Here is a 17,553-nt window from a genome sequence, read left to right as displayed (position 1 = left end):
AAATTTTTAGTATCAAATTAAGGATAAAAGCTATTCACGAGCTAGTTCGACAAAATTATTTTACAAAAAATTACGTTTTAGACATAAAAGTATCTTATTTATCTTAACAAGAAATCGTGTCTTTTTCTAATGACTGTTTCTCACTCGGAAATTGATTAATATGTTTGTTCTAATAAAAACATGTAAACAAAATACGCAGATTGCCACCTCATGATCACTGTGGATTGAATGAGTCATTGGGCTAAATATACAGTGAAACCACATTCTCAAAACAGCATTTCGATTATTCGTGTACGTTGTAACCTTGGGCGTTTAAACTATTTATTTTTAGGCGGACAAGTGTCTGACGTACAATATGTTCCTAATAGAGTATGAAGTAAAAAAAAAAAGAGTAAAGATACCCTCTCTGATAAAGATATCATGATCAGTGCACTGATATAACACGTATACAAAATATAAGGAAAAATTGCCTCTGTTCGGTACACTGTGCAGATTGTTTTGCTAATCAATGAAAAGATTTATGAACTAACGAAAAATGTAATGTCACGGATATGACACATGCTCCATCTAAGTTCCTTCCACTTAAGGGAGGACATGAGTACTCTATATAAAGAAAGCTAGCTTCCCGATACTAAATTAATCCAACACAATCACTTGAGTCCCTTGGGTAAAATTCCAACGCCGTACAAAAGCATGGGTATCCAGAATATCACAAACAAGACTGAAGATGATATTGATATCTATACGCTGAACAGTCAACGAGCCGAGTTTTTGACTGTCAACACCGTCATTTTAGGCGTATATCTGGTAATCGGAGTGCTCGGAAACTCTTTAGTGTTTTACATTTACAAATTTTGCATCACCAAGCACCGCACGGATCGGTTTTTCATTCCATATCTAGCGGTATCGGATGCTCTGTCGTGTATTGTTGGAAGTGGATTTGGTCTAGCTTTAAATCTGTTACCCATCCGATTTTCAGGAGATGCTTTGTGTAAAGGCCTTTGGTTTCTCACAAAATGGTCCACCTTGGTCTCAGCACTGATGCTTTTATTGATTGCCATAGAACGATACAAGAAAGTTTGCAAACCATTTGGACCACAGATGACGCCACTTGCTAAGCAGCTTTCCATTATTGCGTTATTCGTTCTGTCTGCTATTTTAACCTTTCCAACAGTATTTTTCCATGGTGAAATTTCATTTCCTGCAAGGGGTACTTCTCATCTTACAGGTAATTTTTTTCATTTGATTTCTATTTGTTATCGCTACTTTGACATTTATTATTATACGAAGTACCATTTTTACTATTCTTTTCTTTACGTAGAAAAAGTGCATTTGTTTTTTTTTAAAAAGTTCCTACTGACGGTTTTTTTTATTGCTTTTTAGGATACAGATGTGGGCGAAATACTTTTCTAACAGGTCTGGAAGGATACTTCACAATATATAATGTTGTTCTAGCTGCTGTTGCTTTCACTGGTATCACAGCAGTTACAATTCTATACGTCTTTGTCGGGAAAACTATTTACAAACAAACCAAATTTCGGAGTCGATTTGCATCATCTCCAAGGAAGAGTTATATTTCACCGAAGTCCGACTCGGGAGTTGTATCTGATGGTAACGATGACGTTTTCCTGGAGAATTCAGTAAAAGAAAATGAAGAAAACAAAGCACGAAAAGACTCGGCCGATTCTTTTTATTCCACAGATGACGAACTAGAGAGCACGGATGCTGATCTTCCCAGGAAAAAAAGCAGCAACAACCCGAGAAAGAAAAGCATCATCAGCCATGTTTACACCGTTCCGCAAGTTCTCAGAAAATTCAAAATCTCAATTCTGTTTATGTGCATTACCCTTGTGTTTATTTTGACTTTCACTCCCAGACTGGTCATCATGATTTCAGAGGCAACAAACAGGGGCTATTGGAGTGGACTCACTGACAACCAAATAAGAGCATCTCTATTTTTCTATAGATTTTATATTGTGAACAATATTGTAAACCCCTTTTTATATGCTGCTTTTGATTCAAGATTTAAGCAGGAAATTAAGAAAAGGTTATCCTGTTTTAAAAAAACATAGTTTTGTCAGAGTTTTGTTTTAGTTGTTGAGTTTTAAGTTATTGAATGTGTTATCGTATTTTCCCATCTGTAGAATATACAATAAAGAAATAATGTACCTCAGAACAGCGAGAATGAACTTGAAGTGTGCGTTTCTTTCCCTACTTAGAGTGCTTAAAAAAGAATTTAAGCAATCATTGATCGCAGAACAAAACGACGAATCCAAACAATGGAAAACTTTTAAGATCTACATCTATCAACAAAACCATTGGCACTGCTGTTAGTAGAGATCATATCAGCATGTAAATTCTTGATATATTTCTGTATGATATGCGACATTCTGATTTAAGATCGTGCTTTGGCAATTATTTCATCAAATTATGCAATACTTTACAAGGAGTTTGTGAATGTGCCGGGTAAACATATGTTTCGATGAAAAATAATTATCTCCAAGGTTAAAATGTTCACATTGACTTCCTTGTCGTTGTAATAACAGCTAACACACATAAATCTGTCAAACTGTGCTGTATAAAATAAACGAAAAACAAGGGCTGTGATAAAGTCAGTAAAATCGAACTGATCCTGCATGCTAAAGTTGAGACTATTTTTGTTTCTGGTCATTCTCTTGCTAATAGTACCGCAATTGCTTATTGAATCAGCAAACATACCAGCAAATATTGACTTTTAGACGTTAATGTCTTTAGAGTTCAAATTACATTAATATGTCTAGCCAATATGCTGGAGTACTTTAAAAATTGTTCATTTCAGAAGATTTGAATTATTTTTTTTCAGGGGGGGGAATTCAATATAAATGAAAATTGAAATTATATTTGAAATTATATTGACTTTTGTCTAGGCCTCATTTATTGGAATGCTGAATCATTATTATGTTTCGGGTACATAATTTATTGCACGTCAACGAAAATTGATATGTAAACGATTCATCTTCAAGAGCAACGACACAACGTTACATTTCATGAATATTGGAAAATATATATATTAAACAAATACTCAGTCTGGTGTCTATTTCCAAAGCAAAACCGAAATACGTGAACATTTTGAATATATAATGTTATCCTATCGAGAACTGTATCCTCAGCAATATTCCATTATCTCATGAAGTATGCTTTTGAATTTTAAAGTATTTCCTTTAGTAATCATAGTGTTAATATCATAATGGCTAAGTATGTTTGAAATCCTTTTTTTTAGAAAATAAGCATAACCTGCACCTTGTTTTGCCTTGTTTCGTCCATCTGAAAAAAATGTGAACTTTTTCATTAAAAGCCAATTTCATATAATTTCTGTTTCCTTTTTCTAAAAGATGGGTTTTCAAAACATATTGCGTTAAAAATATATTCACATGTTTCTTGTATTTTTTATTTTCCGTCACAAGGGAATTTTAAACGTGTGTCTTTAATTCATTGTTTAAAACATATGTTTCAGTAGAAATCCATGTATTTAGTACAGCAGCTGTAAAACTCTATCCTAAAGCCATACATGCTGTCATTTACGGATATTTTTCAATATGCAAAATGTTCAATTTTCTAAATGATATAATTTAACAATTAATATGAATGATAAAGAATGGTTATAAAATAGAAAGTACATGCATTAAGTGTTTTCGACACGCGTTTTCTATTCAAACCAATATAAGATTTTACTTCTTAATTTAACAATACATAATTTGTACATCAGACTGTTCGGAGGAGTAACAACTTTACATCTTATTTGATAGAATTTAAAAAAAACACCAGTGAAAACTGTTAAATGAAAATGTTGAATATTTCTTTTTAACGTTTTAGATGATTGAACGCTTACATACGCGTTATTTTTCACAGCGTAAAGTTTGTTTTGTTCATCTTATAATATCGTTAGTTTTGTTTATGAATATAAGTTTTCAGTCTTCTTTTATTCAGGCATACTGTACATTTAAGTTCTATGTTAGAGTTTTAAACGATGAGTATTAATATATTCGTAATCATTTATTATTTGTAAATTATTTTCAAATAAAATTAAAAAAGAATAAAACATAGAATACAGATTCGATTAATTATTTTTATCGCATGAAAAATGCTCGATAATTGAACCAGTGGTATTATCAAATTTAATATCTAATTACATTATGCAAATCAGCAGATGTAATTTTATCCCTAAATCAATGTTATTCATGGTTTATTTTTTCAATATGGATTACGTCACTTCAAAACAGCCAAGTTAGGCAATAAGATAATTTAAATTCAATCCTTAGCAATAAACAAACAAACAACAAAACCCAAAGATATTTAAGATAATTAAGATTTGTTGATCATTCATGATAGTATATTTTTCAGGAAGTGTTACTGCTTCCTCGGTTTTAACTGTGGAAAGCGCTTAGTACACAAATTGATCAAGGACTCAAGTGATCAACTTCCTTTATTGTCATTGCTTGTGTGCAAAGAGGGGTTTTCCGTCTGAATGGGATGTACGTAGTTTTGCTTACAAAGATTAATTGTGAGACAGCTATCTCAGTCCAAATCCCCCTTTGTATGATATGGAAAACGATCAATAGACTGCACTTGTATGCCAGTATGAAGACGGACGCATTAGTTTTTAAATCTAAGCTATATTGAAAAAATCATGTGGATGTCTCATAATGTCGGTTGTGTTTTGGAAATTAGAAATACCGGTGCGAATAAAAGATTAACCCAATTTCCCAATCGCTGTTATTTAACATTTTTGTATTGTAAGTACGATCAATCAGGCAAAAAGTATAATCATATTCAAACTTCTGCTATAAACTATTTTATCTAACATTTTCCGGTTGTTTTTTTTTTAATTTTTGGTAAAAATAAACTGTTATCGATCTTAAATATATGTTAGACACTATTGGTAACTAATAAGGGGAAGTATTTGTCATGATACATGTGTGCGTATAAAATGTTAACCCCATTTTTATACAGTCAAGTAGATAAAGGATGACTGCGATTAAGGATATGCGACATATTTGCAAAATAATCTTTTTAAAACAAGCATTTTTCTTTTATTGCAGGAATGGACAGCATCCCAACTGCAACTTTACGTAATTACACGTAATAAAAATAAGTTACCAAGTACAAATTTGTTTTCATAGACGGAGTCATCATGATTTTTTCAATCTCCATAATCTCGATAATGAGGACGCCCACTTTTATACCGACTTCATACATGATAAGCACGTGTTTGTATATTGTTTTCCGTTTAACAGTAGTTGTATAGAATTATCTAAGTTGTGTTAAAGGGAGATTAATAGACGAACATGTGCTCATGGTTTAAAATAGAAAAAAAAAACCCGATTCTTTCAATTTTGCTTTCTTTGTTGCAACGAAGACTTAAGACATGTTGAATATTATAATTGACCACGTGATTTCTCACCTTGGGTAACTTTGTGAATACTTAATTCCACACGACATATCATGATCTAACTAAGGCAACGTTTTCGAACACGTTTAGTCGTCAATCATTGATTTAACGTCTTCTGTACTTACATTGGCGTTGTCTTATTGTTGAAACATCAGTAAATATCACACTTGTGCCATAATAATAGGAAGGGCTAAGGTGAAAGAGTGATTACATAGTTTTGAATACATGGCATTGTTATTGATGCTAGTCTAAATTTAGTAGCATTCTGATAATGTCAGCTCCACCTCTCAGGCATATTAATAAAAATCTTATGTTCAACCAAGGGCAGATAAAAATAATCCAGTTCATTAAATCACAGTCTAATATCTTAAATTTTGCTTCAAATTGACAAGACTCTTTCATGAATAAACAAAAGTGAAAATAGGTCAAAAAGTAAACGAAACAGAAGCAACCGAAAAAAGACCCAAAACCTGGCGATGAGTGCAGTTATTCATTCCCTTAATAGTTCAAGTCACAAACGGTAGTGTATAATATACAGTCTGCCTACCACAAATCAAACATCTTGTCGAGATTTTTACACAGAGAAATATGCTATTCTTGATGAACGAGTCCATTGTACCAATCTATTTTTTCAATTTTTCAAAATTACTAACAAAAGAAAACGGAAACTACAAAATAAAAACAAAAACAAAAAAAAAACAGAAACAAAAACAAACAAAACAACAACACTATTTGGTACATGTTGAAATCTTGTTTTTCTCTTTTAAAATGAATTTCATTTGCACATACAATATTTACGTGCAAGCAGTTTTTGAACAAATGAAAGATCTATTGACAAAATAAATTTTTAACAATTTTAAGACAGAGAAAAAGAGGCAAAGAAGGAAATTGAGAGTGGGAGAGAAAATAAGTGATTCATGAGATTGCATAAACATGTATTATGTCAGAAATATTTTACAGAAAAATAGGCATAATCATAATATTTACTATCGAGATGTCGTCTTCATGCAAAAAAGTTGATATGCCAGTAGCCAGGATTTACATGTAAAAATCCAAGTCAGTGCATTGATTCATTTTGATACCTTGAGATGACCCTTTATGTCAAACAATTGGTAGAAGTCTTTCTTACATATTTGAGAAAAATATATTAATGATCACTCATTAAAATGTTAAGATGGTCCTTTATTTGATTTTAATTAAATTTCACAGGTACAATAAAGTTGGCTTATATTACAGATGATGAAAAATTAAAGACTATCTATTATTGTTTAATAAAACATGACTAGAGTTAACCTATAGCTACGTGTAATTGTAGAACGGTTGATATTAATAAGAACGCTGTTTTATCTTCAGTGGCATTCCTTTGCAAGTTACCTTTCAATGTAAACAAAAGTTGAGAACATTTGAAGTAGAGCTTACCATTTGTTTTGGTAAAGACATACCAAGTCAAGGCATCAACGCAAGGTCACTATTGGAGGGTATCCGTATGTTATACTTTGGAGAGGTGGAAACTAATTAACGGAAATAACATTCCTGTGGGAAAATCTAGTGCATGGGTATTGTTATGCTCCTAATATGGTCTTACCATTAAAATGTTTGGAATCTTCATATATGATCAAGTAAAAATTCTGATTCGTTGATTATTCAAAAATATTTCTACAAGAGTAATTTGTTCAATTTTTCCAACCCAAACAATGTTAGATAATCCGTATTTAACCTTTTCTATTCCACATTGATACATGTATTAATCTCGTCCACCTTAAGCGTTTAATATCAGGGTATTTCTTGTATTCCTGTAAAAAGACCTTCTACCAAGCAAAGAAATACAAATGGTTAGCTACAAACAAGTACATTTATGTACATTTCAAAGTTGAGAATAGCATCAAAAAATGAAACTGGGTCTGTTTAAATGCGTTGACGAACATTAACGGGTCATGGTCACAATTTTGGTCAAGTTCTCTTTTTCTGTTTTTATAATTTACAATGCCTTAGAAATCCATTTCTAATGATCAAATAAAATTTGAGAGTCAGTCGTATTGTTATAAGCAAGATACAGGGCTCACAATTCCTTGATATGTAAACAAGACTCGTGCCCTGTATATTTTTACATACGTTTAATATGGTAGTAAAAATCGTTTTCAAGCTGATTTTTCTATGTTCTTATTCATTTTATGCATAAATATACAGTTCCCAACGTTTAGCTCATTCATCTTAGGTCTAAAACTGGAATTTTCACTTCAACATTCAAAAATTTAAACAAAAGCTTTGTTTACAAAGCAAAGAAATTCATGCTCTGTAGCTTGCTTACAACTTAACGAGTAACACTCAAATTTTGGTTGCTTATTTAATATGCCTTACTGAAGCATTGTTAACATTGATATCGGAAAAATAATTTTTGACCAAAATCGTGACCATGCTTCTTTAACGTCTTCTGTTGTTACTTCTCAAAAAAGATACAGAAAGGTGTAAACAATGACCAGTATTTCATTTATACATTTAATATATATGAAGCTATTAACTGAAAAACATTTTTTCCTCTTTTCTACTGATATAAATATGCAACATCTCCGAAAGGAAAAAGGTACAGATTAACAATACTTGCTACTCTTTTAACTGCACAATCCACACAGAAGAAAACATATAATGGTTAAACATTTCCTTTAATTTTTTTTCAATTAAAGAGATTGATCAACACAACAAGTTTGATTTGTAAAACCATATTAAATAATCAATTGAATGAGCGTATTCTGCACTAGAATGAAAAAGACGGCATGATCAGTTATATTAACCAACATAGATGAATGTATACTTGTTAATGAGTCATGTCTGCAATGCAGTTAATCCAGTGTCAGTAGCTATTTGATTTTGTAGTAAACAAGCAAAGGTCGTATGAATCACAGTTATGCAAAAATTTGTTGACTTGTTCTATGTTATGTTAGATATACCCTTATATAGATATACATGTATCAAGAGTTAATATTTTGTAAAATACTTTATACAAAAAATGCATATTTTCAATGTGCTCACTCCTCCATTACACATGATCCTACCTCTAACTTTTGTAAATGTCCGTGTTTGCTCTGAACCGATTCTGTATTTTCCTTTGGACTTTTAATTTTCAATACTGTTTGTTTTCACCATATTTCATTTACAACTATTCACAAACCAGTAATAAACAATCACAGCCCCCCCCCCCCCCCAAAAAAAATAATAAAAAAATTAAAATGTATATGTAAATGAAAAGTATATTTCTGAAGGTTTATATTTTGAATTTCTTTAATATTGTGAACAAAAATAGTATTACAAAACATTGTCAGAAATAAAAAGAAACAAAACTCATAGACTTTATGAATTGAATGAATTGAAGGAATTACTTTAAAACCTAAAACATATATTTAAATACCAAAAAAGAACAAAAAAAGAGCGTTATGTTTAACAATAAATACGTCATCTTATGTTTCTCTTTCAAAATTAACTAGATTTGATAAAGATTTATGGATTTTTGAAATGGTTCAGGGTTTGTTATTGTCATTTTTTCATAGATCTAAAAAATAAATTTTAACTATCGGATAAGGACCATTTTTTATCATTACCAGAGAAAAATAATTAAATGGTCCCCAATTACCAGCTTGTTATTAACTGTAACATCATTTCATGTTTCATATGAAACAATATGTTAAAAGAGTAAAATGGTATTCAAATTACTATGCAATGTATTCTACATTTGATAGAAATCTTGTAAAATCCAATGCTATCAAACAGCTAAGTTTATTTTTGTATGGGTTAATTCAAAATTCTCCAAATATAAAGTGTCGGTATTTATTGCCTTCCTTTTCATTGCTTTTGGTAAAATTATAAAAGTGCAATCGATTTTAAACATATGAAAACTTTCTTCTCCGTGATCGTCTTCGAAGCGAAGAGTTATATGATTATCAATTAACATCAGCTTATAAACAGCACAGAAAACGCCTAAGGTTCTACGTAGACTCTGTTTTTATTTTGCTTTTAGGCTTTTTTACGCTAAATATAGGCTGTCACGTCTATTTGTGAGAGTTCGAGAGTAGCAATACTAGGGAAACTTAAAACTTTAAGATTCATGTCGCAATCAATTGTGCGAGAAAAATATAACTAAAATTATCATAAATGTCTGAAATGTTTTTGAAAAGCATCTTTTAGTTTTCTCTTAGAATTAATTTAATGGTAAATGAATATTTCTAAATGTTACTTGAATGAACGTGGTGCCTCTAAGTGAAGAAAAAAATCATTGCGTTATTTTGACAAAGGAGACAATTCAGCAAACCTGAACCAAAAATATGTTAACTTGAATCCAACAGGAACATTTGCTATTGTAAAATTGGTATCTTCCACACACATCCCACCTAGGTCCCATCCAGGTATAAGTAAGAGTGTGTCCTTCATTGTTTAAACATTAGTTGTTTCGTATTTATAATTTTTTCCATCAAAATGTTATAAGAATTGTTTCACCTGGTCCCCGCTGTTTCAATATTATACAGTTGTTGACTTGGGTCGAGGGCAACAGTTGGTCTGTCGGACTATCTCGCAAACTGTTGCCCAAGGCCGAAGGCCGCGGGCAACAGTTTGCGAGCCGGTCCGACAGATCAACAGTTGCCCGAGACAAAGTCAACAACTGTTTTGTTATACCCCTTCTAATCAATAACACGTTTTCCCGGAATGTGACGTAACCGGTCAACATTTTTTTTAACAGTCGATTTTAACAGTTCTAATCTAAGAGTTCCAGTCCAACAGTCAAAATGCTGGACTTTTTTTCGTATAGAGTTATATAGTAACTGTTTTACAGGGGTATAACGACTACTAATATTTCAATGACCAAGTTCGTCTTGAACTTTTTGAAAGAGTTCACGGCGATTTTGATTAGCAACATTCTTTGTATTTTTTTATTCCAGACTTTAAAAGTGATAATGATCATTAACGGTTTTCCCCAAATCACTATTTTATGCTAACAAGAAGGTCACCCACTCTATCGTTTTTATCTGTTTCACTTGTAATAAAAAATATTTCACACTTACGGAATACCTTAAAAATATTGAAGATGGAATGGAACACTTTGAAATATCAAAGTGAATATGATTATATCATTTGAAACTATCAAAGTTTATTACATAATGTCTCTCTGCAAAGTAAACTGTGATCATCAGTTTTTATGATTGTTTCTGATTTCAGACTATAAAACTTAATATGAAATTCTTAGTCAAACATATGAGGTACTTGTAAGAGTGTGTCCCCCGTTGTTTAAACATTAGCCGTTTCTTGTTTATAATTTATTCAAGCAAAATGTTATAAACAGTGTTTGATGCTCTCAAGCCGTGGTCCTGGGAGTACATACACGAAAAGTGTGTTTTACGACGAAATCGGCTTTGGCATTTTTTTGTCTTTTAATCTTCCGCATTTAATTTGGTCATTGACTGCAGAAAGGTTGTGATCAACCAATCGGTCTACTTTTTATTCCTTCAGGGAGGCACATAATGTTATTGTTTGGGATTACATTGATTTTGTGTGTAATTTAAACTTCTGTATACAACGATTGTCAATTTAAATTTAATTATAGTCATTGTCATTTTTTGCAGTCTTTAAAATGGAATATTTAATACTCACAGACGGAACCAATATGCTACCAATATGCACAAATAGTAATATTATATAAATATCATTCCCCTTCTTTCTCATAGAAAACAAAGATAACGAATAATTTATAGCATTAAAATTTATTGAATAAACGATAATTAACAACACATTTTCCAACACAATATTTAATTACTGTTTAAACATTTTGTCCAGTTCTTAATTGTGAAAAATGTTTTCAAATGACAAAGAAATCGTTTGTTGGCAAGACTGTACACGATAGGATTTATAACTTGATTCAGGAAAAACAAATGCTTTAAAGTCACAGAATTAGACAAACCGGCAATCGCAATCCAGTATGGTAGCCAGGTGACAGCGAATGTGATCGTGTTCATGCACATCAAAAGAGCAATCTTCCTGTTTGCTATTTCTTCGGTACTTCTTCGCAGTCTATGGGACGGGGACGGGGACCTCAATACGTTTAAAGATGAATTGTCCACTGGAGTCAAGCTATTACTTCGAACATTTGGGGACATGGCAGGTTTCAATGGAGCTACTTTGTTTTTCAGGACACACCGACTTTTTCTACTGACAGGCAAACATATGCTGTGTCGTTTTGGTTTTCTACTCTCTTCTTGAGTGGAATACGTCAGAAGTTTGCGCTCTCCATTGTAAGGAATGACAGATATCATTTGCACTGATCCAGTTTGTGGCGTATGGGAATGTATTCGGGATTCAGTTGAGTTCTGTCGCTTGCTAGCTCGTTTTTTGAGTGTGTTGAAGATATTGAAATATAAAAACATCATCAAAATTACGCCGCCTAGAAATACCGCCAAGGAGACGAACTCAGGACCAGTCAATCCAGCCGCGTTGCTCTTGCTTGGAGACTTGAAGTATACAACTGGTGCATTCACAATAAAAGAAAAACAGGTAACTATGCCGACCGAAGTATAAGTATTGAAGTCCGTCTGTGCGCGTGTAGGAAAGTGGACTGCTGAAAAGCGTTGTGCTGCTACAATAAATAGAATCAAGCTCGAGGAAAACAGAAAACTTAGTTTCAAGAAGGAAAGGAAAAGCCGGATTTCGGCGTGAAGAACTTCTGCAAACTGGACAACTATAGTACATGGCATGATGATGATGCTAATAAACAAATCAACTATAGTTAAAATCTTTAAGATCGTCTGTTTAGGTGAGTATATTCTCTTCCATTTTAAATAAACCGCCAAGGTTATAGCATTCAAAACACATCCAGCTATGGAGCACATTACCATGAATGTAAAAAAAGCAGTTGTGTCTGTTTCTACCGACATGTCTTTCAACGAGAGCATTTCCAAGACTGACAAGAGATAGGAATAAATTTTATAGATATTTTCATTCTCAAACCAACCAATGAAAGTACAGACAATTTTTAAAAGATGCGTCACAAACAGTTACGATTCTCACTCCAGGTATTGTGTTTCAAAGTTATCCAATCAGATGACATGAGTAGGTGAATAACGTAAAGTGTTTACGTGTGTATATTTACATCTACCAAATAGCGGGTTATGTTTTGTTGGTTTTTTTTTTGGTTTTTTTTTTGTTTTTTGTTTTGGCAATGTCGGTACCTTCATATTCCGAATGGATCACCAAAGAAAGCATTTTATTGTTTAAATATAAAGCAGAGTATTATCCGACGTGTGTCTAGACGGTTAAGAAAAATGTACAATTTTCCTTAATGAAAGGCTCTATATTTTTTAAGAACAAGAAATTGTGACAAACATATAAAATGTAGAGAGCAGCTCTCGCTGAATAAAATAAATCGCCAAATGCATGCTTAGAGAATGACATACATTTTTCGTCTAAAATTTAAATGTTTCAAGACAACGTCAATAAGTTATTGTTCCCGATTTCCAGAAACTGTCATGAGTTTAACAAAGGCACTTTGATAAGTTTTTATGAAATTATCACCATATTTTATGTTAAAGGTATATCACAAATGCGTTTTATGAAGAAAAAAACATTATGGTAATAGCAATCACCAATTTTCGGGCAAATGTTTTTCTGCTGAGCATGTTGAGAATTATTTTGTGTTTTCTTAAAGTCCTTGAAATGTCTGAAAACAAATTAACGTAACTGCAATTAATTTTAAAATGTTATGAAACTTAACATAAAGCAAACTAATTTGTTTTCGTAACTTTCTAAATATTTCAATTATTAAATTCACACATGTTAATGTTTTTGTTTACTTTAAATCTAGGTAGGAATATCAAAAGGTATTTTCAATAATTTTGCAATGTCGGTACCTTCATATTCCGAATGAATTACCAAAGAAAGCATTTTATTGTTTTAATATAACGCAGAGTATTATCCGACGTGTGTCTAGACGGTTAAGAAAGATATCCAATTTTCCTTAATGAAAGGCTCTATATTTTTTAGAACAAGAAATTGTGACAAACATATAAAATGTAGAGAGCAGCTCTCGCTGAATAAAATAAATCACCAAATGCATGCTTAGAGAATGACATACATTTTTCGTCTAAAATTTAAATGTTTCAAGACGACGCCAATAAGTTATTGTTTCCCAGAAACTGTCATGAGTTTAACGAAGGCACTTTGATAAGTTTTTGTGAAAATATCACCATATTTTATGTAAAAGGTATATCACAAATGCGTTTTATGAAGAAAAAACATTATGGTAATAGCAATCACCAATTTTTTTGGGCAAATGTTTTTCTGCTGAGCATGTTGAGAATTATTTTGTGTTTTCCTAAAGTCCTTGAAATGTCTGAAAACAAATCAACGTAACTGCAGTTTTAAAATGTTATGAAGCTTGACATAAAGCAAACTAATTTGTTTTCGTAAGTTTCTAAATATTTCAATTATAAAATTTACACATGTTAATGGGTTTTTTTTTTACTTTAAATCTATGTAGGAATATTAAAAGCTAATTTCAATAACAACAACACATTGGCACATCTGTGGATTTTAGTTTGAAAATCAAAACTCAGCTCTTAAAGAAGTTAATTACTCTGTTTTTTTGAGCCTATATTTTAGGTCATCAATCCTTATAATTTGAGTGAAAGTTTAAGATTATTTAATGATTTTACTGCATATTGAATGTCTGAAAAGTGCGTGTAAACAGGTGAAAATATTAATTATGTGATTTAAACCTTTTCTTAATCATTATTTTATTATATTTGCATATCCATTGTTCTTTCCCACTGTAAGTCCATACGGAGGAACTGCAATTATTTTTCTCTAATCGCAATTGCTCTGTCTGTATACTATGACGTCATAAAGGTTTGACGTCATCTACTTTTCCACGACGTTATAGGTTAAAACCACTATATACGATACATCATGTGTTTTTCTCCAACTCCATAAAATTGATGTATTTAATTAAAACATGTCTTATAATAACATTTTTGCTAGCGCTCTCGAGCGTTAGCAACTATGCTAGTCTTTTTCACTGGAATACGCATGCTCGACTTTATAGTAGGGGATTCTGGGAATACTGTACTACTGTAGATAAATTGTACCATTTGAATTTCGTTTTATCATATTCACATGAAGTTTTGTGTTTTATTGTAAATGGTAAAAAGTAACAGTAGCTTAGGTTTTATAATGCGAAGTTATTTTCAATATTATGATAAATAGCTGGCTTTACCTTAAATTTCTTCAAGCTCGGAAAACAACTTCGGATATGTTTTTCGAGCTTGCCGGAAAGGCCCGAGAAAATACGATTGCTAAAAAACAGTACTAATGGTTCTTGAAAATTTTCACCTCGAAATTGAAATTACAGTAGATACATAATGATTAGGGCACAGTCAACAAGCTATGCCATTGCCGATGTGAAGCCCACTCTAGATTCACAGTTCTATATTGAGACCCCACTCCAGCACAATTTCAGTACACCACTGTGCCTTCCTATTTAATAAATTATTCAGAAATATAAACCAATGTTTTAGAAATCTGCTTCTGTGTTTTATGATGGCTACAGCGCTAGCTCACCAATCTTTTTAAAAGATAAGCTTGTAAAGGAATTATACTGTTATAACATATCATTGATTCTGTTAACAAATCTGTATGAATTAAAAAGATACATTACAGTCTGAATGTTTATTTTTGATGCAATCGCTAAATGTCAAGGTCTAGGCTAATACAGGGTATTTGTGAGTGGTAAAATGCAAATATAAGTAATAAATAACGATTATTTAGTTAACATGGCGTTATGAATAGCAACTGCTCTGCTGGCATATTTTCCATGATGTGCTAGCGCGCATCATAGAATATGCCAACAGAGCAATTGCTATTCATAACGCCATGTTCACTAAATAAAGTTGTTTATTTCTTAAATATTTGTAATACATGTTAATAGAAAAGCTTTTTATTTGGTGCCATTGCTCATTTCAATAAATAAAGGAATATATAAAGGAAAAGACGATTTATCTAAAAGTTATTCTTACACTGCAGATAGATCATGTTCAATGCATTGTAGCGCCGAAAGAAGCATTTCTGTTTTATATTTTGGTCAGCTATGCGTGCATGTAGATTTTAAAATACTTGTATGCCTCCTCATTCTCCTACCTACACATTTAACAAACTCACGAATGTGTTGAAAATTTTATTGATCAGAATATGATTATATTCTGATCAAAACATATAAACATTGATGTACATCATATCTAGTACATACCAATAATTCAAGTAGAACAAAAATCAAAATACTGTAACTGTAAGTAACTTATGTTAAAACCAACTGCAACATATATAATATGAAGAGCAGAATACTATACAAGGTAAACTATGCATTCAAACACATAAGTAAATTATTTATAACACAAACTGATGGCAGAAGGTAAAATTGCATTGAAAAGGGCATGTTCACGATTTTGGTCAAATTTTATTTTTCTGTTTTTATTATTTGCAATGCTTTAGCAATGCATTTCTAATGATCAAATGAAATTTGGGTGCCAGTCGTTGAGTTTTAAGCAAGATACAGGGCTTACAATTCTTCGTCATGTAAACAAGGCTCGTGCCCTGTTTTTGTTTACATAGGTTCAATATACCATTAAAAACCTTTTTAAAGTTGGTTTGTCTATCTTATTTTTTCATTTTAAGCATAAATAAACAGTTCCTAACGATTAACACAATCATTTTAGGTCTAAAACTGGAATTTTCACTTCAACATTCAAAATGTAAACAAACGCTTTGTTCTGTTTGTAAGCTCTGTAACTCGCTTATAACTTATCAAATGACACTCAAATTTTGATTGCCTATTAAAAATGCCTTACTGAAGCATTGTAAACATTAAAATCGAAGAAAATAATTTTTGACCAAAATCGTGATCATGCCCCTTTAAGAACTAAAGCCTTTTGATTGCAGGAGCCAACTCCTTTAAATGGCCTTCATAAGCTTTCAAGCATATATATACTCACTTTTCAATTGAGAGACTGTCACTAGGTCTTCAACAGTGATAAGTTTGCTATGTCTGTTAGTCAAAAATAAAACACTTTATATTAAAATCAATTTTTCATTGTGCAGCCAGGTATCGGCTAAATAGTGAATTAGTGAATTTAGCGATTTTGTCATCGCAAGCCACGATAAAGCTAACCATAGAAAAGGGCTGAAATGATCTACAATAGTTGGTCATAAATGAGTTCGCAAAATGGCTGACGTTTACTCACGTCAAATCATTATCTGGAGTTTTTGGACCAACTATTTCTAACAACAAGGTAAAAATGACTTGACAGATATATCTGGTACTTTGCATATTGTATTACAGCATTGGGAGTAAAATTATCATACAATTTACTTCGTTAAGCTATGTAGAGACTTTGTTTTAAAAATATAAAGGGAGGCTACTCGAAATATCAACAAAACTCTTTCTAGTGTTGAGAAGCAGTCTAATTACGGTTTTATTCAAGACAATAGACTCTGATCTTGTAGTAAATCAAGCTTTTTGATTCTTAAAAAGCATGTTTTCTGGTTTTTTTCTGAGGACTCATAAATGGGATTCAGTCATCTCGCGGCGCCTTTTTTCAACAAGTTTCACTTTGAGTTATGATTTTAGCTTTACTCCGGTCTCCAGTATTTCCAAACTTTTGCTGTTTATGCCGATCATCCTTCCAGTTTAATACATGTACATGTAAAATCCAACATCAGACACCTGTATGACGACTTGTTTCCGCCTTCCAGTATTTTTTTCACAGGTATGGTGCTCTTTTGGTTTGCAGACGATAATTGTTTACCAAAGAGAACTAACTCAAAAAATAACATCGGCGAAAGCCGAAAAAAAGTCGGAGAATCGACATCATTGGACGATTTTTTAATTCTACTTATCGTAAAAAATAGGCTTTATTTTTTTTTTAAATCTACCTTACAGAAAAAAACGGTGTTACGGCGGCCATTTTGCGAACTCATTAATGGCACGCGTCCATACTCGTCCGTTGTGTGTTGTCATAAACATATATATAAACAAGTTTAGAGAGAGGTAGAAAGGACGGGGGTGGATAAAGGTAGGGATGGCGATACATTTAAGAGAG

General features: G+C 32.0%; 1 protein-coding gene across 1 annotated transcript; it reads left to right on the top strand.

The window, feature by feature from the left end:
- Positions 1-626: 626 nt before the first annotated feature.
- Positions 627-4,085, top strand: LOC128165759 (cholecystokinin receptor type A-like). The gene is made up of 2 exons (XM_052830586.1): positions 627-1,228; positions 1,384-4,085. Exons 1-2 carry the CDS (start codon positions 694-696, stop codon positions 2,070-2,072), a joined length of 1,224 nt encoding a protein of 407 aa, XP_052686546.1. The 5' UTR covers positions 627-693; the 3' UTR covers positions 2,073-4,085.
- The last annotated feature ends 13,468 nt before the right edge of the window (positions 4,086-17,553 follow it).

The sequence above is a fragment of the Crassostrea angulata genome, chromosome 1, assembly GCF_025612915.1.
Source record: "Crassostrea angulata isolate pt1a10 chromosome 1, ASM2561291v2, whole genome shotgun sequence".
NCBI classification, from domain to species: Eukaryota; Metazoa; Mollusca; class Bivalvia; order Ostreida; family Ostreidae; genus Magallana; species Magallana angulata.
The sequence above is the reverse complement of the archived record's forward strand: the minus strand, read 5'-3'. Positions and strand labels throughout refer to the sequence as shown.

Coding starts and splice junctions, on each gene's coding strand:
- LOC128165759 (XM_052830586.1), top strand. CDS start 694: ATGGGTATCCAGAATATCACAAACAAGACTGAAGATGATATTGATATC. Junction 1,229..1,383: donor GGGTACTTCTCATCTTACAG/GTAATTTTTTTC, acceptor ATTGCTTTTTAG/GATACAGATGTGGGCGAAAT.